General features: G+C 32.7%; 2 protein-coding genes and 1 long non-coding RNA gene across 4 annotated transcripts; 1 reads left to right on the forward strand and 2 right to left on the reverse strand.

Moving 5' to 3' along the window:
* The first annotated feature begins 1,450 nt into the window (after positions 1–1,450).
* LOC134252640 (S-adenosylmethionine decarboxylase proenzyme-like) lies at positions 1,451–13,261 on the forward strand. 2 transcript variants are annotated; one of them, XM_062735129.1, is made up of 11 exons: positions 1,451–1,606; positions 4,954–5,040; positions 7,565–7,691; positions 8,237–8,339; positions 8,668–8,710; positions 9,783–9,829; positions 10,244–10,332; positions 10,850–10,942; positions 11,685–11,759; positions 12,037–12,117; positions 12,472–13,261. In XM_062735129.1, exons 1-11 carry the CDS (start codon positions 1,503–1,505, stop codon positions 12,607–12,609), a joined length of 987 nt encoding a protein of 328 aa, XP_062591113.1. In that variant the 5' UTR covers positions 1,451–1,502; the 3' UTR covers positions 12,610–13,261. The 2 variants fall into 2 exon arrangements, with proteins under 2 accessions (XP_062591113.1, XP_062591112.1); XM_062735128.1 differs by having other exon boundaries at positions 1,452–1,606; positions 9,783–9,837; positions 10,252–10,332.
* On the reverse strand, positions 9,734–10,332 carry LOC134252642 (uncharacterized). The gene is made up of 2 exons (XR_009988998.1): positions 10,244–10,332; positions 9,734–9,829 (listed from the first exon to the last, which is right to left on the reverse strand). It is a non-coding gene; the product is annotated as an uncharacterized LOC134252642 (long non-coding RNA).
* Positions 13,262–15,436: 2,175 nt separating the features above from the next.
* LOC134252638 (uncharacterized) lies at positions 15,437–23,737 on the reverse strand. Its single transcript, XM_062735126.1, has 2 exons — positions 23,101–23,737; positions 15,437–19,749 (listed from the first exon to the last, which is right to left on the reverse strand). Exons 1-2 carry the CDS (start codon positions 23,735–23,737, stop codon positions 15,590–15,592), a joined length of 4,797 nt encoding a protein of 1,598 aa, XP_062591110.1. The 3' UTR covers positions 15,437–15,589.
* Positions 23,738–27,816: the final 4,079 nt, after the last annotated feature.

Genomic DNA, 27,816 nt, shown 5'->3' on the forward strand with positions numbered 1-27,816 from the left:
ACTACCTTGTCACCTGAGTATCAAGTTACTTGACTACCTGGTCACCTGACTACCTTGTTACCTGAGTATCTAGTTACTTGACTACCTGGTCACCTGACTACCTTGTCACCTGACTACCCGGTCATCTGAATACCTTGTCACCTGAGTATCTAGTTACTTGACTACCTGGTCACCTGACTACCTTGCCACCTGACTACCCGGTCATCTGAATACCTTGTCACCTGACTATCTAGTTACTTGACTACCAGGTCATCTTACTACCTTGTCACCTGACTACTTATTCACCTGACTTGCGGGTCAACTGACTACCCGGTCACCTGACTATCTTGTTACTTGACTACCAGGTCATCTGACTACCTGGTCACCTGACTAGCGGGTCACCTGACTACCCGGTCACCTGACTATCTAGTTACTTGACTACCAGGTCATCTGACTACCTGGTCACCTGAATACCTTATCACTGACTACATGGTCACCTGACTACCTTTGTCCCCTGATTAGGTAGTTACCAGACTTCTCGGTTACCTGACTACCTGGTCACCTGACTACCTAGTTAGCTGACCACCAGGACATCTGACTATCTTGTCATCTGAGTACCTGGTTATCAGACTACCTGGTCACCTGACTACCTTGTCATCTGATACCTGGTCACCTGACTACCTTGTCATCTGACTACCTAGTTACCATACTACTGGAGGTCAACAGACTACTTGGTCACCTATATACTTGACATCAACTATCTGGTCTGCTAAGTACCCAATCACTTGATTATTTGATAGTAATTCAATAGTATCATGCTGCATTCCCAGTCAGATAATTTTTTTCTGTACTGTTAAATTTAGTGCAATTGCAAGAGTATATTCCTCAGACTTGGCTTTGTTTGTAAGAAGAAGACTTACTAGGGACGAATTTAATATTAAGGAATCTCAGACTATTGTGTGTTGATTTTTAAGGGCTGAGAAAAAGAAAGGTAATGATTTTGATCATATAATTATATAGACAGTGGATACTGGATCATGTAAAGCACCGGCTGATTATACAAATGGAGGTCCTAGGCACTTTGTGGGCTGGACATAAAATTTCTCTTTCAGGCAAGTGTAGTATGGAAAGTAGGAATGAGTAAACATACCTTGAAAATTCATAAATACATATATAATGAAAACATATGGCTGGACCAGGAATCGAACCCGGGACCCATGTATACACGTTTACTCATTCCTCCTTTCCATACTACAGATGGTGCCGTGGCCTACCTTGTTCGGAGTTTATTTTCTTGTCTGAAAGTGGCAGAATCTTTATTTTAACAATTCTAAAGTTTATTAAAGAAGATTCAGTTTTTATCAATTTATTTTTACATTTAACAATCCGGAAGACAAACCCTTATCAAGCTTATGGGGAGGGGGCTATACGGAAATTTAAATTCTTCGCGTTTCTATTTTGTGCTATAGTTACATGACGTCACAGTGTAGGTCAAAGTTGGACCGATCGGGAAAAAATTGAACATGGCAGGTGCGAGCTCTCAAAATTTTTTCGAGGGTACTGAGAAACTTCTGGAGGTTTGGTTTGATGGTGACAACAAATCTTCAGATCTGCGAGATGTCAAACAGTAAGTGTAATCTTCAACGTGTTTTCGTGTAGCTTGTTACAGATGATTTTTTTTTTTTTGCAGTCCACATGGACCTTCGCCGGGTTTGTGTAATGCACGTTTCATTGTGAAATAACGTATTAAAGGTAAAATGCGTTGTTTGCAATAACAAAGAAATATTTATGATATATTCAGATTGGTATTTGAGGTTTTAGAGACCTCGATTAGTAAATCAAATCAGGGATCAAATTTGTTTCGTAGATTTTAAAGTCAACATATTTATATAAACATGATAAAAAGGAAAACTATCTGATTTTTTTCTCTTTAAATTCTATAGAGACACTGTATCGTTTATTTGCCAGTTTTATAGTGTAAGACTATTGAACTAAAATCAAGAAAACTGTAATCTAACTATGTAATAGACAAGTGCTCAGTTCCTCACCACAGAATTACACAATTTACTCATCCCCAATTTAGCAATGTAGCAGAACAGTATATATCCACTTTTTTTAAACAGTACAGATCCAGACCTATAATTGTGATTTTGAAGGATGCATTAATGAAGTTGCTCTGAAAATAACCATTATCAAACATTTATAAGTTGTGTATTGTTAAGTTCATTACTTGTCTATATATTATTTTCTTCATTCCTAAATATTTATTCCTGAGTATAAAAATATGGATGTGTATTGATCATTACTGCTACATTTTAAAAATTTTCATTACCACTGCATAGTCATTACTGCTACGAAAAAGGCTACATTGCCGCAACATTTAAAAGTATACATTACCGTAACCGTGCCTGTATCGTTAGCCAGTTGCTTATGCGTGTACAGATTGATTTAAAGTACAACATATACAAGCTTTTAAGACACGTTTCCCACTGTTCATGTTCAAATCTCCATATACTCCACAATTTTGAGTTTTTGAAATTTTTATATATACAGTTCATATCAATCGATGATAACTAATCCTGTGCATTGCGGCGATTTGTCACAAACTTCTCAATAGTAGGCTAGCTACCGACTTAAATATACTTATTTGGTTAAAATTCAGACCCATATTGTACTTTTAAATTGCTACATGGTCAGGTTAGTGAATAATACTGAATGGAACTCATATTCCTCTCGAAAATTTTTCACTCAATGAGTGAAAAATTTTCGAGAGGAATGAGATGCCACGACTTGCTGGTGGAGAGCTGCAAATTTTTGTCCTATACCTGGCACTTATGACCATTGAGCAGGGAAGGATCTTTTTCATGCCAACACATAGTGCGACATGGGGCCTTGGTTTGTACGGTCTCATCTGATTCGAAGGACGTCCCACAGTGGGATTCAAACTCGCGATGTAAGGATCAACTGATTACTCCTTACATGTACTTTGTGACTCTAGAGCAGGTATGCTCTAACCATAGCAAGATGCGGGTGATCCCACATTGTTTTGAAGAGAGAAAGATTAATGTCCTTATGAATGTATATGTGTTTAAAAAAACACTATAGGTTAATTTATACATAAAGAGAGTAAATATTCCTGTTTTATTCATTTATTGTAAACATTGAATTCAGTATACACTAGTCTTGTCTGTATTTTTTTTTATGCCCTTCAGGAAATACTTTATACAGGGAAATTTTTGTCCCAGTTTTATTTTTGCCCCTTTTACCCTAAGACATAAGTGGGCGAATTTAAGATAGGGTGAATTCAAAGAAAAAAGTATTACTTCTAAAAGAAAAGTGTGAATGGATGAAATTAAAACAGGGCAGAACTGTTTGCAAGAGTGAAAGGGTGAAACTAACTCGGGCGAAAATAACCATGTATATTATATAGTGTTCGTAGTGTCTGTCCTCTCAAAGTATTGCATTGTTTTGTTTGGCTGTCTATCAGTACTAACACTTTGTCAAAAATTTACATCCTTTCAGAGGAATTCGGCTTTTATAAGTAAATACAACTTTTGATTTCAAATCTCTCAGTTAGGATAATAAATTTTAAATGACAGATGCTTATACAAATTTATAATAAATGGTACAGCTTTGTTTTTAGAATTTTTTTGTGAGCAGTTTGGATTAAATGAGGAAGACATTGTAATTATTATTCAGTGGTACTGAATTTTAATTTTAAAGAATCTGCATTAGAATTTAAAGTTGGCCAATGTGGTATCTTGTAGGAGGTTTTATTTTCCTTTAGAAATCACAAGGATGACAAATAATTAAATCATTACATTCATTAACACAATTTTATGCTAACTATAATTACTAGTTCATTCTAACTAGAAGTACATTTCATCTTATTGGATGGCATTTTGTGTCGCTGCCAAAACAATTTAAAAAAAAAACAAAACATTTCAGTTAAAGTGCATGATATGCTGATATTTTGATAGAAGGAATGCAGTTTCATTTACATTTTGGCATTGTTGCACTAATTGGAAATAGAAATTGTTACAGCATGCAAATACAATACATGTATGTATATACCTTGTAATAATTATGGTATATATTAAAGGTGTTTAAAATTGATTTAAAAAAAAATCATATGTCAAATCAAAATTAGTTAAAAAAAAGACATTGTAAGGAAGTAGGTATATTGGAGCATACTGATAGATAGTGATTGGTACATGTAGGATGTAGTAATACATGTATATAAGATTGATAAAGTTATATAATATGGTCATCTTGATAACAATATCTAATATATGATACACTTATCCAGGATCATGTTATATGTAGAACAAACTCCATTAAATACCTGGTATATCACAGTGACCATGACCTTTTAGTTACTTGGCGTACACAGGTCATGTTTCGGGGATCCTAAACCAATAAGATTGTAATATATACTGTTGACAAAATAAAAATTGTACAGGTAAATAACAAAAGAATTAAAGAGATGAATTAAGACCTAAGTTCAGTTGAGACTGGTTTTGTACTGTAACTTTAGAACAGTAAGGAAATTAGATCTTCAGTGTTCATTAACAGAGAATAAAACAATGCAGACAGTATGCTAGAGTGTACTAATCAGTTGATTGAATCTATAGGTTTTTAAATGTTCTTTCATTTGTATTTATTGGCCCAAATAAAGCCCTGAGCTAGGTAATCAATGTTTATGAATAAATAACAGCCCTTAGGAATTTAATGGAAAAATACCAATAAATTGATACAATACAAAATTAAAGTTTGCTTAAGTTTGATACATAGCACGAGAAGTTAGATTTCCTTTGCATATTTATAGATTTTCTGCAGAAATAGCCATAATGAACATTAGGAATGGTCTTCTAAAAATATATTGGCTAAATATCTTTGCTAATTTTAATTCTTACTATACCCATAAGTTAGTATACAAGAATGTTTCTGACGGTACTTATTATATACTTGTAGAGAGGACTGGGAGAAGCTGCTACGCATCGTTAGATGTGAAATAATCAGCAAGGAAAGCAATGATGACATGGATGCCTACGTTCTAAGGTAGACAAAAATAGAACTGTAAACAAGCCAGCAGAATGGAATGGATTTAACCTCAATATTTACTAATGGCTGACTGATATTTTGGATTCAGTGCATGCATACCGAGCTGCCTGCAGCCTTGACCTGCTGCTATTAATAGTAACTGTAAAATTTATACAAGAGAATTAGTTGAGCCACAACATTCCAGCATGTCTGGTGTTTGTATATTTACATAATTGGGGATCAATATATTCAATGCTATGGAAAACAGAAAAATGTTATTATAGTCGGACCAATTAACCTAGCAGAAACAATTTTAAAAAAAAAGAGACATTAATTGTCATGTTTATAGCCAAAGGCTTATACTAGTCATAAGTGATTGACCTCTGATTTAAGTGCTGGTTTATTGCTTTTGAAAATAATATTTCAACATCTTGGAAAATGCAATTACCGACTCTGGGACCGGGGCTACCAGGGATATTAGGGTTGGGTGAGCAAATATCAGTACTACCCATATACCGGTACTAGCCTGTGACTGTCAGGCTAGATAATCTAAAAAAATTAAAAAAAAAAAACAGGTGTCAATATTGTGTCAAATAAATACATGTAAATGTGTATTTATTAAACAAATCAAAACTTTGTTTTGTTTGAGAGTATGATTTGTTTTTAGCTCACCTCAATGAAGTTGGGGGGAGCTTATGTGATACCCTCGGCGTCGGTGTCGGCGTCCCATGTTTTTTGGAGCAGTTTTCTCTTTAATTACTTCTGTGTCCTATATTGATCAGATGTGCATGGAAGATGCTTCTAGTGTCTTTCATTGTACCAGTCCAAGATTCAGTTGCTGCAATTTCAGCAAAGGAATGACCAGGTTAATGTTTTTGGAGCAGGTTAACATTTTTGGTGCAGTTTTTGGTGTAGGTTTCATTTCCAAGTAACTATAACCACTATGTTGACCAAACTTGCATGGATGATACATCTAAGGATGCATACTACCGGGCTTGCTTCGGATGCTGAATCTGACCTACATTTTCCGGTTGAGTGGACAGGTTAAAGTTTTTGGTACAGGTTTCATTTCCAAGTAACTATAAGCCCCATGTTGACCAAACTTGCATGGATGATACATCTAAGGATGCATACTACCGGGCTTGCTTCGGATGCTGAATCTGACCTACATTTTGCGGTTGAGTGAACAGGTTAAAGTTTTTGGTGTAGGTTTCATTTCCAAGTAACTATAAGCTCTATATTGACCAAACTTGCATGGATGATACATCTAAGGATGCATACTACCGGGCTTGCTTCGGATGCTGAATCTGACCTACATTTTCTGGTTGAGTGAACAGGTTAAAGTTTTTGGTGCAGTTTTTGGTGTAGGTCTCATTTCTGAGTAACTATAAGCCCTATGTTGACCAAACTTGCATGGATGATACATCTAAGAATGCATACTACTGGGCTTGCTTCGGATGCTGAATCTTACCTACATTTTCCAGTTGAGTGAAGAGGTTAAAGTTTTTGGTGTAGGTTTCATTTCCAAGTAACTATAAGCTCTATATTGACCAAACTTGCATGGATGATACATCTAAGGATGCATACTACCGGGCTTGCTTCGGATGCTGATTCTGACCTACATTTTCTGGTTGAGTGAACAGGTAAAAGTTTTTGGTGCAGGTTTCATTTCCAAGTAACTATGAGTTCTTTAATGACCAAACTTGCATGGATGATACATCTAAGGATGCATACTACCTGGCTTGCTGCGGATGCTGAATCTGACCTACTTTTTGTGGATGAGTGAAAATATTAGTTTTTGATGCATGTTTCATTTCCAATTACCGGTAACTATGAGCCCTATAATGAACAAACTTGCATGGACGATACATCTTAGGATGCACACTAATGGACTTGCTTCGGAGGCTGAATTCGACATACATTTTTCAGATAATAGACCAGGTAAAAGTTATGGATGCAGGTCTTTTTTCAAAAAACTATAAGGCTTATATAACATTGTATAAACCAAACTTGCACAAATGTTGCATCAAGAGATGAAAACTCTCAAATTTGCTTCAGATGCTGGATTTTGATTACATTTTCATGAAGAAGAACTAGTTTAATTTTTGTATGTAGGTCTGTTTCAAAGTATCAGATCAAAATTGCTTAAATATTTTCATTTTTGGAATGTACACTTTTTGTTGGTTAATTGTGTGACTTTGCCTTACTTAAAGACAACATTCATTGAGGTGAGCTCTGTAATCTCTGATTACCTATGTTTTAGTAAAGGTACTTATTAATAAGATAGCCAGTTCAGTGATGAACAGAAGGTTAGATTTATGAAAATGTTTAGAAACAATTTTAGACATATATCAATGTACATTTGTTTAATTTATTCAAACTTAATCATAGATGAATAAAATGTCGCTATCAAATCAAGAGGGATGTTTGCCCCAGCCGTCACTCACTATATAAATCACCGATTAATCCAATATTATAAAAGATGCATTGAATTATTTTAAAATCTCCATGAATTCTAAAGTTGTATGATTATTTATTTTAGTGAGAGCAGTATGTTTGTGACCAAGTCCCGTTTCATCCTGAAGACGTGTGGCCGTACCACCTTGCTGTTGGCTGTGGAGCCCCTCATAGATTTAGTCAAGGAACAGTGTGGATTCACTAAAGTCCTTGTAAGTTTTACATGTATTTTCCCTTAAGATTCATGTATTTGAAAGGAAAAGGATCTCAAAGGTCATACATTCCCTCGAATTCTAAATATTTAAATCTGTGTCTTGGGTCACAGATTAAAATTGTCTTTTTTTCCTAGAAGGGAAAATCAAGGTCTAAAACATAAAAATTATTTTTAAAAAACAGGAAAAAGAGGAGATGGTTGCCTTTATGGTAATTACTTAAATACTCACTGTAAACCATCTTTTATTTGCTTCATCTTAAATCGATCCACAACAATTATATTTCATGACTGACGAAACATTCACTACAAATACAAAGCAAAAAACGTGGTTTGCAGCAATTAATTTTCACGAGTTAAAGTATGTTGCTAAACTCGCAGATATTTCTCGCACGCTATTAAAAGTTAGTTTAAAGTAGTTCTTGTGTGTTATCTTAAAGTGTTTGTTAATTTGACTTTTAAAATTCTAATTCTAAGTAATTGACCAAACTCCCACCCCCTACATAATTTGGCCGTGAGACAGTCAGTTTCTTTCATACATTGCAGGATGTTTTCTACTCAAGGAAGAAGTTCTCTAAGCCTGAGCAGCAGCACACAATTCACCAGAACTTTGAAGAGGAAGTTTGTCATCTGGATAAGTTGTTCAAAAGTAAGGATTACCAGACTGGTATCATTGTGTAATACATTAACATGTGTACTTAATTGTCTAGATCACAGTTTTTTTAGACATATAGATTAAATCATCTAAGCAGTACTCATAGGAAAAAAACTATAAAATACCATTGGTAATCTCATGTGATTTTTAATTTGTTCTTTATAAAGTATAATAATCCCATTCAATTCAAACATTATGGTACTATTAATCTATGTTATAACAATTCATAGATCCTCAATGTAGTGTATATTATAGTATGTTTTCATGTTATAAAAAAGAAAGAGATTATTTTATGTATTCAATTTAACTTTGTTGTTTACAGATGGGGCTGCTTATACACTAGGAAGAGTAAATAAAGATTGCTGGTAAGTTTGATACGATGAGGAAGATTTTATCTTTGCATTAGTTCACTAGTTAGAATTTCAAACATTTTAAATAACTATATTAATGTAAATCAGATAACTAGAAAAAAAAAAAACAAAAAAAACAACAAAATATAAAGCATCACAACAATATGGGAGTATATTATAGCAGTGTTTATTCTTCACTTTTGAAATGTTTTTTTTTTCTTACTCTTAAGCAGAAAGTTTAAAAGTAAACAGAAAATTGTTCATACTTTGCTTCTTTTCTAACACTCTTAGCTAATAAAAAGAAAATGAAAACTTTGTTTTTTAGTTAACTCATTTTGTTATATTCTAGAATCGTGATTGAATTATTAATTTAACTATGAATCAGTTATATAGCAGCAAACAAGAGGGAAGAAATATCAACTTCATATATATAACATTTTACTTAATCATGAATATGTGAGACAATTTCGTGTTTGATTTATTTTGATTTCTTCATAGTAAAACAAAGAAATTTTTTATTTCTTTGTTCCTTATGACTATAGGTGCATGGAAGACTGTCAAGGGCAACAACCCCTGTCGCACCTCTGAGCGTGTTCAGATTCAGCACGGTTATTACAAAATGCACTGGTTTGAACGTAAAGCTTTATTCATAAACCCAGTCTCCATTTTCAGACTGAAAATTTTCAAAATTTGACCTCTGCTCCATTTGACCTTTGAGGGTCACATGATCTAGTCACATGACTGGGGTTCAGATAAGCTATATATCAGCCAGACACGTTTTGTGGTAGCCAAGGTTGTAATCTCTCATCTTTTTTTAATTCATAGACACAGTTAATCTATTTGCACTTACATATATAGATAAAATTTTATATTTTGATAAGCACATATATGATAATTTCATGTAATGACTTTTATTCTTTTTGAAAATTAAAGTTTAGAGCTAAAATTAGTTTGAAAAGATTTTAAATGATATGGAATTATAGTTTGAATGAAAAAAAAAATATCAGAAAAAAATAATTCAAAAAGTAAAGGTAAATGTTTGTTAAACCATCTAACTTGTATTTCAAATTTTATTCTCATTTTACAGGCACCTGTACACCATGGATGCAGTAGGAGTTATGGAACCTGATCAAACTGTAGAAATATCCTTTATTACATAGGCATAAACATAAAGTGTAATGGTTCATATTAAATTTTAAGATTTAAGAAATTTTTGTTTTAAGTTGTGTTCTCGCATTTAAAACACAATAATTTTATATGTGACATGCAGTTGAAAGTTGAATCCCAATAGTTTTCTATTTAAAATTCAGAATACATGTACACTTGTACATGTATTAATTAAATATTGTGTGCATGTGGTAAATTCCTGTCTTGTTTAAAAAATGGGAGCTTTCACATCAACATCTCATACAATTTATCTCGTTCATTTCAAGTTTATTTTAACTATCCTGACTTTGATATATCCAGTTTTGACTGTTTTTTTGTTGCTGTCAAGATAATATTGTATAGGTACACTTCATCCACAATGTTTCTTTCTTCTTCCTTAACTGTGTCACCTTCTAATGTGGGAAATGTGTCCTGAAACAATGAAAATTTTCACCAAGAAAATGTGCAAGGATGGACCAGAGGCAACCAAAGTAAGTATTTTTTGTTTGTGAAGTACATGTACATGGATACAATATAACATACTGTAATCTTTTTCATGCTTTGATGCCATTGCTTTATTATTTTTTTTTTATTAAAGGCTGTCTTAAAAAGTAGCCTAAAACACCCAATAACAAATAAAAGCAAAACATATAAAATAATAATACATAATAAATTCTATATATACTCATAGCTTCTTTAAGATAACTGCATTTTCGAATATATATAGATATGAAAATGATATTTACATGTATATGTACATATTTATGATATGAAAATGAATGAATTAATAAATGAATAAATCAAACAAACTTTCACTGTTCATCAGATAGGGCTTTGATATTTTGAAGTTGGCATTCTCCTTAAAAAACTAGATATACCGTGCATTTGTGCCAGTGGTATACATTTGTTGAATGGTTGAGTATATTGTAAATTTTAACTTGTCTACCTGGAAGACATCACCTGTTGAGTTTTGCCAGTATCTGAGAAGCTCTTGCTCTGATTTTTCAGAAATCTGGAATCTGTGACATCATTCCTGGTGCCCAAATTGACGACTTCCTGTTTGATCCCTGTGGTTACTCCATGAATGGCCTGCTGCCAGGGGTAGGTCTTTTTGCTTTAACTTTCAAGTCCTTTTTCATTGAATTAAATTCAAATTAAGTTGTCTCTTCCAAATTCATGACTAATCTGGTCAAATTCTATGAAACAGTGGTATATGTATTGATACAGGTAATTCAATTTAGACCAGGGTTTGAAATTAACAGTCGCCCACTCGCCATTTGCGACCAATATTCCTTGTTTAGCCCACATTGAATTAAATTTTCGTAATCAGTAAAGTGCTTTATATTTTAAGTACTTAAACATAAAGCGTCTGAGTGATTGTCTGTCGTCAATGAGCCCAACAAACCAAAAAGTAATGTGCTTGAATATATGACGTTTAATAACCATTTCAATCTTTTTAAACAAAAGAGGACAATTTGAAATTAAGATAAGTCATGCACAATGTTTCTACGGATAGAAAAGAAACACGAGTCATATGATAAAAACAAAATAACGAAAAATGGGGTTGTTGTACATTGTATATTTATTCAACAGAAGGTGTGATAATTTGGTATATGCCCCAGAATTGCAAGGTTTAGTAGCCCACATGGCGATCAAAGATTACAAGTTAGTTTAAAACCCTGTAGACAAGTTTTACTTTATTGCTAAAAAAGCATTAAAATATTTAAATAAAACTCTATTTTAGATTGACCAGCATGATTGTCTTTGAATTGTTATTTATAATTAACTTGGTATGTAATTGAGTTGTCTAATGGTCGTAATGGACTAACGTAACTTTTTACAGGGTTACTACATAACTATCCATGTGACCCCAGAGCCTCATTGTTCTTATGTCAGCTTTGAAAGCAATGTTCCACAGGTAAGAATACTCTGTATTCTTTAAAACTCATCAATTAAAATGTTCCTTTTTGTATACTTACTAGGCATAAGGTCAGTGAATCAGTTTACTGGAATTGACTTTTAACAAGTAAATAATATTGCTGTGAAAATCTATCATTTACCCCTATGTATTTTTGTTTAATTTATTTCTAAACTATGTAAAAGCCAAAAAACACACAAAAAAACCCTTAAAAAGCAAAATTAAATTTAAGTTTTATATTTAATCGCCAAAGTGAAGATGTCTGGTTAATTTGTAGGAGAACTACATGGAGCTGATGAAGAAGGTTCTGGACACGTTCAAGCCTGGCAAGTTCCTGATGACTGTGTTTGCAAACAAGGTAAAAACTATACACAATGTTGGCCGCAGAGCATTTCAATTAATTTTTCATGAGCAGAAAGTGTTCTATAGGCAGTCTCTTTAAAGATAAATGTGCCAATTATCATAAATATTTTAGGTCATGTTTGGTATATACAGTAAAACACACTTGTAATGAACTAGCTTACTGCAGAGTTATTTTCATTTCCCATGACTTTAAAATGTATTGTATTCTTAATGGATATAACGAATTAGGCTTATAGCAAAGCAAAATTCTCCATCCTATACAGTTCTTTAAAGTTTTACTGTAATATGTATCTATAAGGGTCCATATTTGATTTTCTCCTACATTAAATATCACTGCCATATCTTTCAGGAGTCTATGGCTAAGGACAGTCACAAACAGTTGGAGGACAAGGACTATGTCCCCGGTTACTCCAGGGCCGACCACCAGTTCTGTACCTTCAAGAACTACAATCTGACCTACTCCCACTTTACCCGCCCTATCATCTAGGAAATGGGGTCCGGGGGTTTGAGGTGTGGCTGCCTGTGTTTACCTCCCTCTAGGCCCCCGCTAGCCTTCTTTAAGGCCATCTGTTTTTCCAATATTTGTTTGTATTTATCTCTAACCTCTGTTGTGTATGTCGTGTTTCTGTGGAATTCTCATCAGACTGTTCTGAAATATAGACTTCGATTTTCCTTGTTTTCTCAAAAACCTAGATAAATAGGCTTAACAAGCAACTTTTCAATTAGGAGGACAAAAATTGAATTTTATTTAGAGATTTATATGATATTGTAAAGTTTTACATTCAAGGAGATACATGTACTGAAATTTAAGGAGAGAATGCACTGTTATGATTTGTTTTCATTCTTGATGAAATTTTTATTATTTTTTGTGTTGTTCCCATTATATAAATTATGTTTTGGATTTCTTGATTTATTAGTATTTTGTTATAACAATAGTTAAAGATTTTATTTTGACTGAGATTTCAAATAATATTTTGATATTGTTAATTTAATCTGTTATTGCATGAACCTCACCCTGTGTATATTATAACTTTTTAGGAAAATTTTAAAATTTAAATCAGAAATGTATCCAAAATTGTATTATATAACAGTAATGTGTTAAGCTTAAAAAGTAAATTGGATTAAACAAAACTAAATAACCACCTGTTTCTTATTTATCTCAGCAGAGCAAAAAGTTTGTTTCATTACATTGTTGCATTTGCTGGTCAATAGCTTAACTTGTTTAAAAATTGATCAAACTTTTGTGCATGAATCAACTTTGAGATATAAACCCTTATGCAGGTTATAAGGGTACATTGCTACATAAGAAAGGGAAGTTGAGTTAGTTGACAACTGAAAAGTTGGAAGTCATCACATTAACAGTCTTATAAAATTTTGTTAGCTTAATGTCCTATCTAGTAAAATGTAAAACAGATGTGTCACACATTGTGGTTTACTGGTATTAATTAGTATCAGTTACTTTAATTCACACGATAGTTTGAAAATCGCAGTACACCACAAGAGTTGTATGTTTTTAATTGATGTTACTGATTTCAGTAAAATTTGATGATTTCAAATTTTCTGAAAGTTACTTGGAGTAATTGAGATGGTATCTACATCTGATTTACACTAACTCAGTAACTCCTGAATATTAATACTAGTATACCATTTGACCAGTACTCCTGAAGTTTCTACTTCACTGCAGTAAATATTTTTATTAGTGAGAAGTAAAGAAAGTGCGGTTCAGTAGACCATTTACTGAAACCCGCTATATATATGTTAGTGAGGATTTTTTTTTTTTTGAGTTTTGGAATCCAGTATAGGTTTGGTAAATTATATTCATAAATTTATTTGCAGAATTTAATCTTGGTACAAAAATACAATTCAAATAATGAAGTCTTGCAAAAATAAAGTTCTTGTTACCTGCTTTTTCAGCCGGGACCAGTACATACTGGTCTTGTAAAATCTACATGACTGGAATTCTTTTTTTCACTTCTACATTGTGGAAGAAAGAAGGATACAGGGTTTTCATACTGGCACTTCAATTGCTTATTGTGAGATTTCAACATCTGATACTCTATATTCATTCCGACCAAGTGCTAAGGTCTTTTTTTTATATTTGGTCCATCACTTAGCATAGCCTTTCAGAGAATTCACAATATTTATGAAATTATGACGCTTTTATTTGCATGCAATTAATATTTTCTTTAATGTACATAATATTAATATATTATGCTTCATTAGAGACAGTGGTTATTAATAAATATGAATAATCAAATGTTTAAATAAATTTCATAATAATGATAATATAAAATAATTCTCTTTTTGCTTTATGGAATATACATGCACGAACAAAATCAGCAATAAGTACATAGCTCACACATGAAGGTTTTTTTTCTAAAGTGCAAAACTAATTTAAAAAGCTTGAAACACTTCAACCAGAAATGTCAGAATATATCCACTTCCCAATTCATAATAAACTGCTTCAAATTTATAATGATGTTCATCACAAAAAGATTTTGTGATGTCTTTCACCTCTTCATAATTTTGTTTTGTCTCTCATGTTCATAAAATGACTATATAAGAGCTTGCTTGTGCAAATAGATTTCTTTGATTGTGGGAACATTTCTGTTTTTAAGGAAAATCAACCAGAAATAAAAGTAAAATATGTTGCCATGTACCATATTTTAAATCAACTGATTGGAGGACAAATTAAAGAGATACATGTATAATGTGAACAAGTATGGATTCTTGTTGAAAAAATGACAAGGGATCAAAATAAGCAAATTTTGCCAAGGAAGTGCAAGATAACAAAATGGAAGAACTTGAGTTACTATACATAGTTCAACATTTCTTTAGATCACAAATACCACAATCTCCATATAAAGATCGCAGTATTACAGCACAATGCGTATATAACTATTTTGAAAATCTTCATCTCAAAACAACTACGGCAACTATTGTAGAAGTATTAGAATGGGTGCTCTATTAGAAAATTTGAAAAAAAAATGTATTCTGGTGTCCATATAAGATTTGCCTAGGTTCCATGACGTATGGATTTTTGAAATAATCTAAAGGGCTACCTTCTCATTATAGATAGGCAAACAATTTGTCTGCTTGACCTTGCTGTTTCAAGATTTTACTATTATTTGCCCTATAAAAAACAAAGCTCCAACTTTGGGCCTAGACCTTAAGACCTATCGTCAAGGCATTTCAAGCACATCGTAAAAAATATATTGATACCAAGCGTTTCGTTCAATATATATTTGCATATCATCAATATAAGTGTTACATTTATATTTATCAATACCAAGTATAAGAAAAACGATCTGAAAATTCTCATTCGAAAAGCAAAATATACAGCACAAGTAAAACAATTATTAATTTTAAAGTAATACTTTGAATACAAAACCAGTTTCTCAGAGAAAATGGGTACTGTACATGCACAAGAAAAAAGGCGTTAACAATAATGAAAAAAGAGAAGCAAATCATTCTGGTTTGCGTATTTCTTTTCCACACTGACATTTCATTTTGTTATCATCAGAGGTAAACTCTATTGACCGTTTACATTCAGGGCATGCCAAACTTTGAAGAAGTTTCACATTGAAGGCTTCATATCCATCATTGATGTTGAATGATAAAATAAATTCTACTCTTCTCCCTTCGTAACTTTTGCCTACCAATTTTTCTCGTGTACGGATTGGAACAAAAAAGATGTCGAGTTGATTTAAATCGTTACAAACTTCGAGTGCAATAAATCCTGTTTGAGGCTTCGTGTTCTGCCCTTTTATTGTCCCTTTCAAAAGTCTAGGCGTCATTGCAACCCCTTTACAGATGGTGACTTCCTTAAAATTTGTTTCTGGGATTCTTTTCATAAACCTTGCAGGAATTAAACATTTTATATCTTTACCCCTTCCTAGGTATTCCCGTGGGCTTCGTGGATTAGAGTAATGTTTGGTGAATTTTCTCAATTCTTCACGCAGTTCCCTAGCAGCATAGAGATCATGTGGATGTTGATCTGACATCAACTTTAACATATGTAGTATAAAAAGATAGAATTTTGATGTTGGTGTATTTAAATGTGTACACCAATCTTTAACAGTGTTCATTACTGAATTCAAAGAGTATGGTATGTCATTTTGAGTTAACCTTATTGCATTTATCCAGTCTTTGTAGTCCGATTCAAATAAGCCTTTCGCTAACAACCCTTTATGGCCAACATCACGGAAATTTTCCTCAAGCAATCTAACTATGCTTCGAACATCCGTTGTATCTGCCTTTTTATTCAGCGAGAGTATATCAAAAACATCATATTTTCGCTTTATCGCTGTTACTCGGCGCCTTCTTTCATCGTGATCAACTGCTACGCCAGTTGTACAAATCATTTCTGCTACATTTCCCTGAAATAAATCCCGATATGTGCGAATATTGTTCACCATATCATTGGGGAAGTCTGCTTCTTCAACCACGCTGTAAGAGTGGGTAATGAGATCTAAAACATATGTCATACTTTCTCTAATGAACCTTATTTTGTCATCTATCTCTGTTTTCCTTGACCTGACATTTAAGGATTCTTTACCACAATGTGTTTTAATGTAGTTGCACACTTCTATACGCACACCTATTTCTCCACTTAATCCATAAAGCTCCTCATGTCCAATGTGAGAATATTCTCGAGAAATTTCAAAGTGAGAGCATGCCTTGTATGCATACTCCAAAATCATGTTTATTATCTCTACAAAAGGAAACTCTTGACTATTTTTTGTTCTCCGACATATGCGTTTAAAGAAATGCATTCCATACATATGGTGCACCATTCGCAGAGTGGCATTTTCATCCATGTTGTCTTCTTTTATGATTCTACCATTGTCATATTTGCATATATCGAGAGCCTTTTTAAAACAAGCCTCTGCCACATCTTCGTCATCTGGAAAACATATTGAATGTTTTCTTCCAAGATGGGCATGGAAGCTGGCATTATCTGGGAATAGTTGTGTTAACTTTTGAAGAATCTCTATTCCCTCAGATGGCGAAGAGTACCTCTCAATATCTGTTATAATCCTCGAAAATTTAGGTTTTTTCTTCATAAAATTATCACAATCATTCGCATCTAAATCACTCCTCTGTATAAAAATTTTGATGAAAGTGTCAATTATTATACTCCTTTTGTCATAATTTGAACATTGCTTCGAGGCCATTTCGGATATAAATTCTAGCCCAAATTTCTTTAGTTCTCTGCAAGCAGTTTCACTCAACTGTTTGTTTCTAAAGGAATATCTTGGAAGAAACTTTCTTGTAAGAATTTGTTCCAAAATTTCCTTTGCCATCAACTGGTGGCATATTCTGATATGCTGTTTATGCTGATGTTGGGTGTCGACGACAGCAAGTTTCTGGACCTCATAAGGAAGGTCCTCAAACTCAAGAATAAAGTTGCTGGGCTTTTTAAGGACATTGGAAAAAATGAGACATGGTACTGAGGTATGTCCATAGTAGTATATCAAAGCAAGGTAACCAAGCATTCTTTGCATAGGATTCAAATTCATTTTCTTATCTGTCGTTGAAGCACATGATTCAAAGTTTAAATACCCTTTGACATATGAATCTATTCCTTTAAATTCATGTAGAAAGGTAGATAACCCAAATTCAAAAACATTATGTCTATGTCCCGTTTTCACATTTTCAAACATGGTTTGAAGATTTTCCATTTTTTCGTCGGTATCACAAAACGGCTGATACCTCACTATGAATTGATTAGCTTCCTTTATGGAAACATGCTCCCTCAGATGAAACTGGCCTATCATGTTTTTCTTCCTTTCAACATTTTGATATGCTCTCCTTAGGTAAAGAAAAATTGGAACGACACTTTGCATCTTTAAAAGCTTATAAAGGTAGAGAACTTCTGCTTCGACGCCCTCTAACAATATAAGAATCGGCATTTGTGTTTTTTCACTAAGAACTTTTAAGTTTTCGGCAATATCGAAGTGTTTAAGCAAAGCACTGGATTTTAATTGCACACATGGTATTTTTGTTCTCAATTCCCAAATGATTCTTCTTCCTAGTGTTGTAGCTCCTGAACCAGGCGAATGATAAATTTCTATTATACCAGATGTCGCATGTTTTATAAACTTTTCATCAATGTGTCTGATAATCGAAGCCATTTGATCACGTTTCACATCGAAAAGCCCAGGATCACCACATGCGTAGTAAACAGACCATTTTAAAGTACCCCCTCTCAAAAATTCCTCACCTTCTGTCTGCAAATCGTGTGGTTCGTAAGTTAATCCTGATACGTCTTCAATATAAAGGATATCCAAAAACTCTTTCATATAATTAGAAGTATTTTCATCGATTCCTGGATCATTTGAGCCATCGAAAGTTGGTAATATATAGCTATTACTTTTCTGATTTTGAACGCCGCTTACATGCAGGCATATTGCGTGGAACAGCTCACTTCGTGATGATCTAAGTGTCAATGTCGGATCTATTTGTTTAAGAAGAAAGCTTTCTTCGGCTGATATGTCTTGCTTCTCATTGAGGTCGAGAACATACACTTCTGGTGATGGGTCCATAATTTCATGCATTTTACTCAAAAGCCTTTGAATGAAATAAGCATCTTCCGGCAATTCAGGCCAAAGCACCACAACTTTTATGAATGTTTGATCTTTGACATACTGATCAAGGTTTTTTAGATTGTTCTCCAGCTTTTTAGATATCATTTTGCTCCAGTCATTAACTTTTCCATTAACACATGTATCAGGTTCTCTGACCGATCCACGAATAAGGCACCACTGAGTTACATAATGCGAAAATCTGGGTTCATCATTCCAGGTGCACGGATAGACTCCATGCAGTTGATTTTCAAGAATAGACATCAGACCATCTTTGCGACTTGATGTATCAAAATCATAAACACATAACCATGGTATAAAAGCTAATGTCTCTATTTCTTTCATTACTGTGACCTTCCCAACTACAAGTACAAAAGCACCTTTTTTGAAATAATTCACACTGGCGAAAAATGATTCTACTTTTTTAGAGATACTTTGTGAATTATGTTGTGAATTATTTAGATTCGTAGATGGTTTTTGCTTTGAAATTGTTGCAGGCTCTTTAAAACGAGCATCAGGACTACTTTCCTTTACTCTCATATACAATTTTGAATTCAGATCAGATTTTGTTGTACCCTCTTCCAAAGAATTATTATCATCACAGTAATCTGGGGCTAGTTTCAGATTTTTGCTTGAAAACCTTGATTTTGTTTTCCTATGCTGTTTTGAATATACTGGAAAAGGTGCTTTTGGTGTTACATCAGTCAAATTTACATTGACAGCATCAGTCTGACTAATCTGCGGTATATTGTCGACTTTCTTTTGTCCCAAAATATTTTCCCCTGAAGATGTTTGTACTAAACTACATAGCCATTGTGTGTTATCAAGCTGGATATGAAATCTCTCTTGATTATTTTTCAGAAAACCCAAGAATGTAGTACCAGTAATGCTCTTAAATGTTTCGATATGTTCTTTCTCATAGCGAAAAAAATGTTTAAAATCAGTTTCTACAGCTTGTATTCGAACTGGTGTCCTTCCGGTATATCTTTCCAAAATATTTTTCACTACATCACACATCAGATGACGTTTTTCTTCACAATCTGTCGAATTAAAATAAACATTTTATTATCATAAGAATGTTTATATGTACATGATGTACACACTCTTAGGAAAGATAGTTTTGTTTGAAAATCATTTACAAAAATGTAAACAAGTGAAACACTTCTATTGTTGAGGTTTCTTTCAAGGTAAAACATTATGTGCCAAGGTGATATTAAAATAATCATCAAATGGGTGAATATGGTGGCGTATTTCCCCCACCCCTACATGCAAGATAAATTATGTTAACATGCAAGAAAAGTATGTCAACATGCAAGATAATTATGTTGACATACAATTTACAAATCTTTGAAGATACTAGTAATCTGATTTTAATAATGGTTAAAATCACGTATGTAAGACCGTGTCTGACATCGTTGATGCCAGATGCAACATAATTCTGCAAGATTTGTTTCGCTTATTTTAACATGCCTAATATTTTTGTAGACATGCAAGATATTTATGTCAACATGCAAGATTTATTATGTTAACTTGCTTCTTATGTCAACATGCGACTAAGTTATGTCAATTAACATGTTATAACTTATATTTTATATACATGTACAAGATGATAATATCATCATGCAAGATAATGAGTTGCATATCAATTAATTATCTTGCATGTTAGCATAAATAAGTCGCATGTTGACATAATTTATCATGCATGTTATCATAAATAAGTCGCATGTTGGCATAATCTTCTTGCATGTTTACATAAATAAGCTGCATGTCTACATAATTGACATAAATAAGTCGCTTGTGTACATAATTATGTTGCAACTTGCATCTACGATGTCAGATACAGGCGTTAGTAAGTAAATTTAACCATATTTGAATTATATTTTCTTATAAGATTGGTAATTTGCATGTCAATATAATTAACTTGCATGTTGACATAGATATGTTGTATGTCTACATATTTATGTTGCATTGTTAGTATATGTTCATTTTTGTCAAATTTTATTTCTTTTGCCTGGGCGGGCTTTTCTATTCTACTTGAGTGTATTTTAATATTTCGTCTAAGCAAATTATTTCGCAGATAATTATATAACTCTAACAAGGGCACTGCAAGGCGGAGCATTCCATTGCAATTAAAGATCACATTTATCAACCATGGCTGAATTATATACCGATATTGATGCAAATTACTATACCTTTTCCTCTAATGACTTGTTCTCCTTTTATTGTAAAACAAACAATTTCCGGTCCTCTAAAGATAACGTTTTCTTCCTCTTTCTCAGCTAAAAAAAAATGAAAGTTGTTTGAACTTGCTAAAACGTGTACGTCAAATTTAGTACATAATCAAAATCAAGAAAGGATAATTCTTATGTTTTTGTTAATTAACGAAATCTTATGAAAAATAGAGCAAAGTAACAAAAATGATACCTATATTCTGACATTTTTAATCTCTTTTTCTTTCTTTTTTTCTTAAACTGCAAACCAATTTAACTATCCACTAAATCAACAACAGACTCATAGGACAAGAGAGCCATTCTATGATCTTGAATCCACGCTACCCGAGGATACATCCATGTAAATAAAACTACTGAGTAATCATGGCTTTGAAATATTTTTTCTTATCCCAACATTAAATTTTGGGTGCCAGTTTTGGTCCCAACCTATTCTTGAGGTTTCATAATTTAAACTAACTTGAATCTTCGATCGCTACCTAAGGATGTTTTTACACATGAAATTAACTATTCATTCCTTTGCTATTTTGTGAAGTTTTTTTATGGGTTTCCCCTACATATTACTATGCAAAATCTTAATCGCCCATTGTCCCCCTCTACCCCTGCAGATAAATTTTGCGAATACTGAAAGCTACATTACCTGAAGATGCTTTTATTAATACCTGAAAAATCATGGTTTTCTGTTCATGACAAGATTTCAAAGTCCTTCCCACATGTATTTCCATGTAAGACTTGTGGCGACCATAGGCAGCTGAAGCATTACATGGGAATACTCTGGCTTAGGTGAGTTAAAAAAATCATTCAGTTTATAAAATGATTTTTTTTAAAAACCAACAAGAAGCAAAACTTGTGATCGAAACAACAAAAATTAATTAACCTTTAATGGAACGGGACATTACTTTGGTATTTTTATCAACATTTTGTACATACAATATGCGTGTCTTACATTAATTAAAAAGGAAATTTTAAATGAGCAATAAAGACTGGATATAATTGCCATTAAAATGAAAGACATTTTCCATAAAAAGCATTTTGATAACGTACTCAAAATGTTATATTTTGCTGCATAATAATTATCTTTGAAATCTTGTCCTCATATCTTACATAAGATACGTGCTATCACAGGAACTAAAACTAAGTATGAAGTGTGCATGCGTAAAGTTATCGACCAGAAAGTAAATTAATAAATTTTTTACGCCTAAAACAATCCCAGACTATTGGTCTCTCTTTTCATTATCCCAAATTAATCCTTTCAATTTAAATATTTTCAAGTATAAAAGATGCACCTACTTACAAAGTGGAATGATCATAGCCCTTAAAGTGTCAAAAACATACCTTTAAATCGATTTGAAAAAGAATGCATGACAAATTCAAAATGTAGGTCACTGTGACTTACTTTGGAGGTAACATGATTATTATAACGCCCCAAGATGCATCAACTGACTTGATTTTACAATCCTAGTTCTTATAGTGAACATAGTACGAACGTTTTAATAAAGCGATAATTTGGATCAACTTCGAAGTGACATTGAGAATACGCCCTTTGCCCCAGGATGATGCCTTGAACAATTTTGAATCGTTGATATCCCTGTATATATTTACTAAAGTAAATAGACACTGTCAGATTTATTATATTTTTATTTCATAGTAAAATAACATTGTAAATTCAGATTTTAAAAATGTAGACAAATTGATTTATATTACACGAAGTCTAAAGTTACATTTTCTCAACTTTTCACCAAAGCCTTGGTGAAAGAGTTAACTACGCAAAAACTGCTTTTACTTCTTTAGTGAGTGATGTACCATTTGAACAGTTATTTTTGAAGTTTGAAAAGAAAAAGGTAGTTTTATTTATCCTTAAATTATTCATAATATTCACAGGCACTTGTTTCGAAAATAAATTTTAACCCATAGTATAATAATAGCTCTTATTATTAGTAGTACTATGGGTTAAATTTATTTCCGAAAAAAGTGCCTGTGATAATATTGCATTGGATTCTGACTCTTCTGAATGCTATATTTATCGGAGTTCAGGTCCGATTATGGCATTTAAGCACCTTCATTATATGCAACATAATTATATTCATTTTACTACGAGTATCGGTTTAAAACTTAGCAAAGATGCAAAAATAGACTGTTGCAATAAAGGTTGGATTTACTCACGATTCGCAGGCTGGAGTCTAGCCTTGATATCTTTGATATCTTTTTTCACAACATCCATACGAGCTTCAAGACTCTTTTTTAGCTCTTGCACTTGCACGTTATCCACTCTGGACTCCTCTATTTCTCTCAATTCTTCCACGTAATCTCTTCCTTGAGAAAATCGTTTTAATCTAGAACAAATGCCCTTTGCAATTTTGAGAAATTCTTTATAGTTTTGTTTTCGAATTTCCATTGAGATATTATGTGCAAATACACTATTTCTCGTTATTCTAATTCTCTCTATATCATCTCCAACAGTCATGTCCAGGTCAGGTGGTAACATTTTAATACCCCATTTTTGTGTGGGTTTTATTTGAATGCAGACATTTCTTATAATGGAATATGAAAGCGTAATATCACATTTCTCATAATTTCCAAGAGAGGAAAAACTGTCAATGATATCTTCATTTTCTTTTTTGTATAATCTTTCCCTTAATTCAGCACTTGAAAGAATGGTATTCTTCAACATTTTTGGGTTCGGTTGTTCTACATATAGAATATCTTGTAGGATTCGAGCATATAACCTAACAATGCCAGAAATGCGAACAAAGTTGGCTCTTTTCTTGTTCATTAGAGAATTCGGTGACGCTGTAGCCATATCCAGTTGATAAATCTGCAAAACCTGAAAAATACAAATAATTATAAGACTTAGCATACAGACGTTCTAAACCTTGTACTTGCGCTAAAAAGCAAAGTTTGATATCCAGTCAAATGCCTGGGATAAAAATGTTAGATTGCCCCCCCCCCCCCCCCCCCCGACCCGCACCAGTATTCCAAATCATTATGTTATTACAGATTGATCGTGAAAAACATATTTGCAACCTTGTATTTCATATGGTTGATATTTTAGTTGCCCATTGCATTCAGTTACGGTTTCCTGATACCGATTGATATTAAGCACCTTGTAAGCACTTTGTAAGTACTTTGAATTGTCGGTACATTAACACAAGTCGCTCTACAAACCATAATACGGAGGCGACACACGCCTATATTTACTAACCACACTGTCAATACCAGAATTCTTTCAAAGCACCCCTAACGAAAAATACAAGGTGAAATAAGAGACATATAATCTTCAAACCCTATTTGTGCAAAAATCTTCCGTAGTTTGAGGCTGGAAGTACGATAGAAGCACAATAGAAACTTCCAATAACAAACACAATGAAATGTTCAATGAAAGCGTTAGCGTATCGAACAGTGGAATGTCACGTGAGTAACGTGATTATAATATCAATCGTTGACACTCGGGGACCTGTTAATTTAGAAGCTATTTCGAGCGTAGTTTGGGGACATGAGCCGCAACTTGGTCAACATTGTCGTTTGGAAATGTATAAGTTTAAATTAAAATACACATTCTGTGCAAATGAGACCAATGGCCAAGTTGGGGTTCAATGTAAACAATGTCGTTGAAAACTGGTATGCGTATGAATAACAATAGAAATGTGACAAAACTGTTAGACCCCCTTCTCAAAGGCTAGTGATGCTCGGCATTATTTAATACGTTCATGCAATATATTATACCACAAACTGCTCTTAAGATATTGTTTAATATCTATAAAACATAAACTTAATGAATTTTGGAATTTTATTTTGCGCAAAACATCGGGATCCAACTGTCACAGCTTAAGTGCACTCATCCTTTCTGCACTGAATGCCAAATATTCAAAATTTGAATTATCCTCTGATTTGTTAACCAGTCTCTAACTGTCTTTAAGAATAGAAATACTAAAAATGATATATTGACAAATTAAGGTTTTTCCAAAAGGATTTCCAAAAGGATTTTGTAGGAAACACAATCCTCAGTTATCTTGCACAAATGCTTGAAAAGGTACCACGCTTTTCGTGAATTAAATTTTTTCAAATAACAATATTTCAACGATAAAACCTTGGAAACATATTCTTAAAGCCGCTAGGTCCGATTCTAATCGCGAAAAAATATATTCGTTTTTCTTCTTGAAAAATAATTGTCCATAAATTGTTTCAACTTTTGTCAAATTATATCCCTTAAGTCTTTTTCTCTTAAAAGATATCAAAATTCAAAAGTTAAAAAAAATAATTTTTGTTAGGTCACACAAAAAATAATCCTATGTTGATATCGCGTGAAATCACCTTCGAAAAATTAAATTTATCGCTTACATGTTTTTGTCATGAAGAACAAACCCGAGCATTTTTTTTTTTCACAAGAAAGTACCTGTACACAGACAATATTTTAGCCTTCGTTACTAAACTGCCTTAAAAAATCTTTAAAAATATCTGATTTTCCTTTATTCTTTAAATATGCATATTAATTTAAAAATTACTTTGAATTATATTCAATTAATTTCTTAATTATTAAAAGACATATTATGACTTAATGGAAAAAATACTCGGGTTTGAATTATCTTTATAATTAGATATAACCGATAATTTTTTTTTTTCAAAGGTGACTTCACAACAGATCTTAACTTCCCGTCAGGAACTTCTGTTTGTCAGTAAGGTTTTTGATCTATGTTTTCCATGTAAGGATTGTTGTAGTAAACTATTAAATCAATCTTATAATCAATTTTTATATATTATCTATGTAATGACGTACTTTTATTGTGTAAGATAATACTGAGTATGTGCCTGTTTCGGATTAAGCGGCTTTAAGTATATTTTTAGAGAACGTATCATCTGTCCTTAAATAACAATTATGTAAGCAGGGGTGTGGAAGTTTAAGATAAAAACTGTATGGCGGTTTAGCAAGCTTATGATTTGTAAGATCTGTTTAGATCTGTTGCACCAGAATTCGAATATGAACTTCATTGTCTTTTTTGAATATAGACTATTTAACGCAATATGAGCTGCGATTTTGATGTCAGAAATTTTTATTGCAAAATTGTAATTAACTTTTTCCAGGACAGATAAAAAAAATGTTTCTTGGCCTTTGGTGCTCCTGTACAATTGGTTCTTTAATAATTCAATATATTTGATTGCTTTTAAACTAAATGCTTTCTCTTTTGCTAGAAAATGCATTGCTGATATTCCAATTCGTTTTTTTTTTTCCTGCTAAAATATTGGATATTTGACAATTTTCCCTATATGATATGATTAACTTTTATTTTTAACGTTAAAGAAATACTGTGGATAAATTAACATAACTTTATGGATTCAAAGATACTTTTATGAGTATTTTTGTTTACTTGACTGCTAATTTTATAAACCTGAGGATCGGACTACCTTAAGGCTCATACATGTTCTTTTTAATTACATTGTCTGTAATTATATAAATATATGTGACAAAAATTTCAAGGCATAAATACCAAAAGCATATGCTTGCACAATAATCTTAGATTAATTAAGCGATATAGTGTCATGTAGAGCTTAAAATGGGTAGCCAAAAGGTTTCAAATAACGTATTTAAGTGCACTCATCCCTTACAAAACAGATATTTGAGGAACATATCGTCCTTAATGGGGCCTGGACACAGTTTCAACTGATTATTTTAAAAATAATCTTAATGTTTACAATTCATACCTAAGGCATTATCTATTGAATAGCAAAAACTTGAACATCATTTGTTGATTAACAAACAAGATACAGAATTTCAAGTTCTTCTTAATGTAAACAAGGCTCGTGCCTTGTTTTTGCTAAGGTATAGAAATTTTAAATTTATAACAAAATGAAGTTCAGCAAATCAGTAGTAACTGTCGAATCGTGTTTAGAATTAGCTTTTATTTGATATTATCTACTTTGAACGAACATATATGAGGGTTGATCCAAAAGTTCGTGGAATTTCTCCATATTTTATTTAAGTGAAATTGGTTGAAAATTACTAATGAGAATATAGACACTTGTTAAATATTTTTAATTAAAAAACATGCATTTTAAATATCTATGATAGTAACTCTATGGCAGTTGCCATAGAAACGGTTGTTTGGAAATGCGGGGGAGACATTAACGCGTTCATTAATCATTTTAATTCGAAATACGTGAAATGAGAATAAAACCGCCCTAGGTGATATATAAAACGAAAATTATGTCATTATTACGAATTCTTGATCTTTTATAAACCTTTGTATGAGAGTTTTACTGACTTTACTGGATATTTAGTTTATTAGTTGATGATTTATTGTTCATCTAGAAGTTGTTAGACAACGTCAAATATCGGTCAAGTCATAAGTTTTGTGAAAATTACGGGATCACTCTATCTTAAACACGTATATTATTGACACAGGCTGGTGGAAAATACATTTAGTTACTGGTTTTTATAAAAGAAATTTAAGAAAAATAGAACTTCCATGGACGTTGATTAAAGGTGTTGCCGTTTTTTGAGGCTTTGTTTTAAGTGTTTATCCCCTAGACATTGAATTAAAAGCGTTCATGCATGATGGACGTTGTCGGCTGACGTACTGTTCTTGACATTGCTACTGAAAATGGAACCTTTTAATATTAGCATCAATTTATGTAGAAATTAGAAAAAAAAAATCTATGTGGATATCGATAGCATGTGCATCGGAGTGGCTAATTGAATTTGGGTTGGAAAGGGGGGGGGGGGGGGGGCTAAAGCAACAAATTAAAAAAAACAACAAATTAAAAAAAGGTAACCCCAATTTTCAATGCCTATATAAAGTCTATCTTTAAAAAAAAATCCCAATGCCTATGGATAGATATTTAAAATTTATAATGCTAGATTAATTTTGAATAAATATTTTTATT

Source organism: Saccostrea cucullata, unplaced genomic scaffold, assembly GCF_032062105.1.
Source record: "Saccostrea cucullata isolate Sc308-1 unplaced genomic scaffold, CSIRO_AGI_Scuc_v1 ctg6662, whole genome shotgun sequence".
In the NCBI taxonomy this organism is placed as follows: Eukaryota; Metazoa; Mollusca; class Bivalvia; order Ostreida; family Ostreidae; genus Saccostrea; species Saccostrea cuccullata.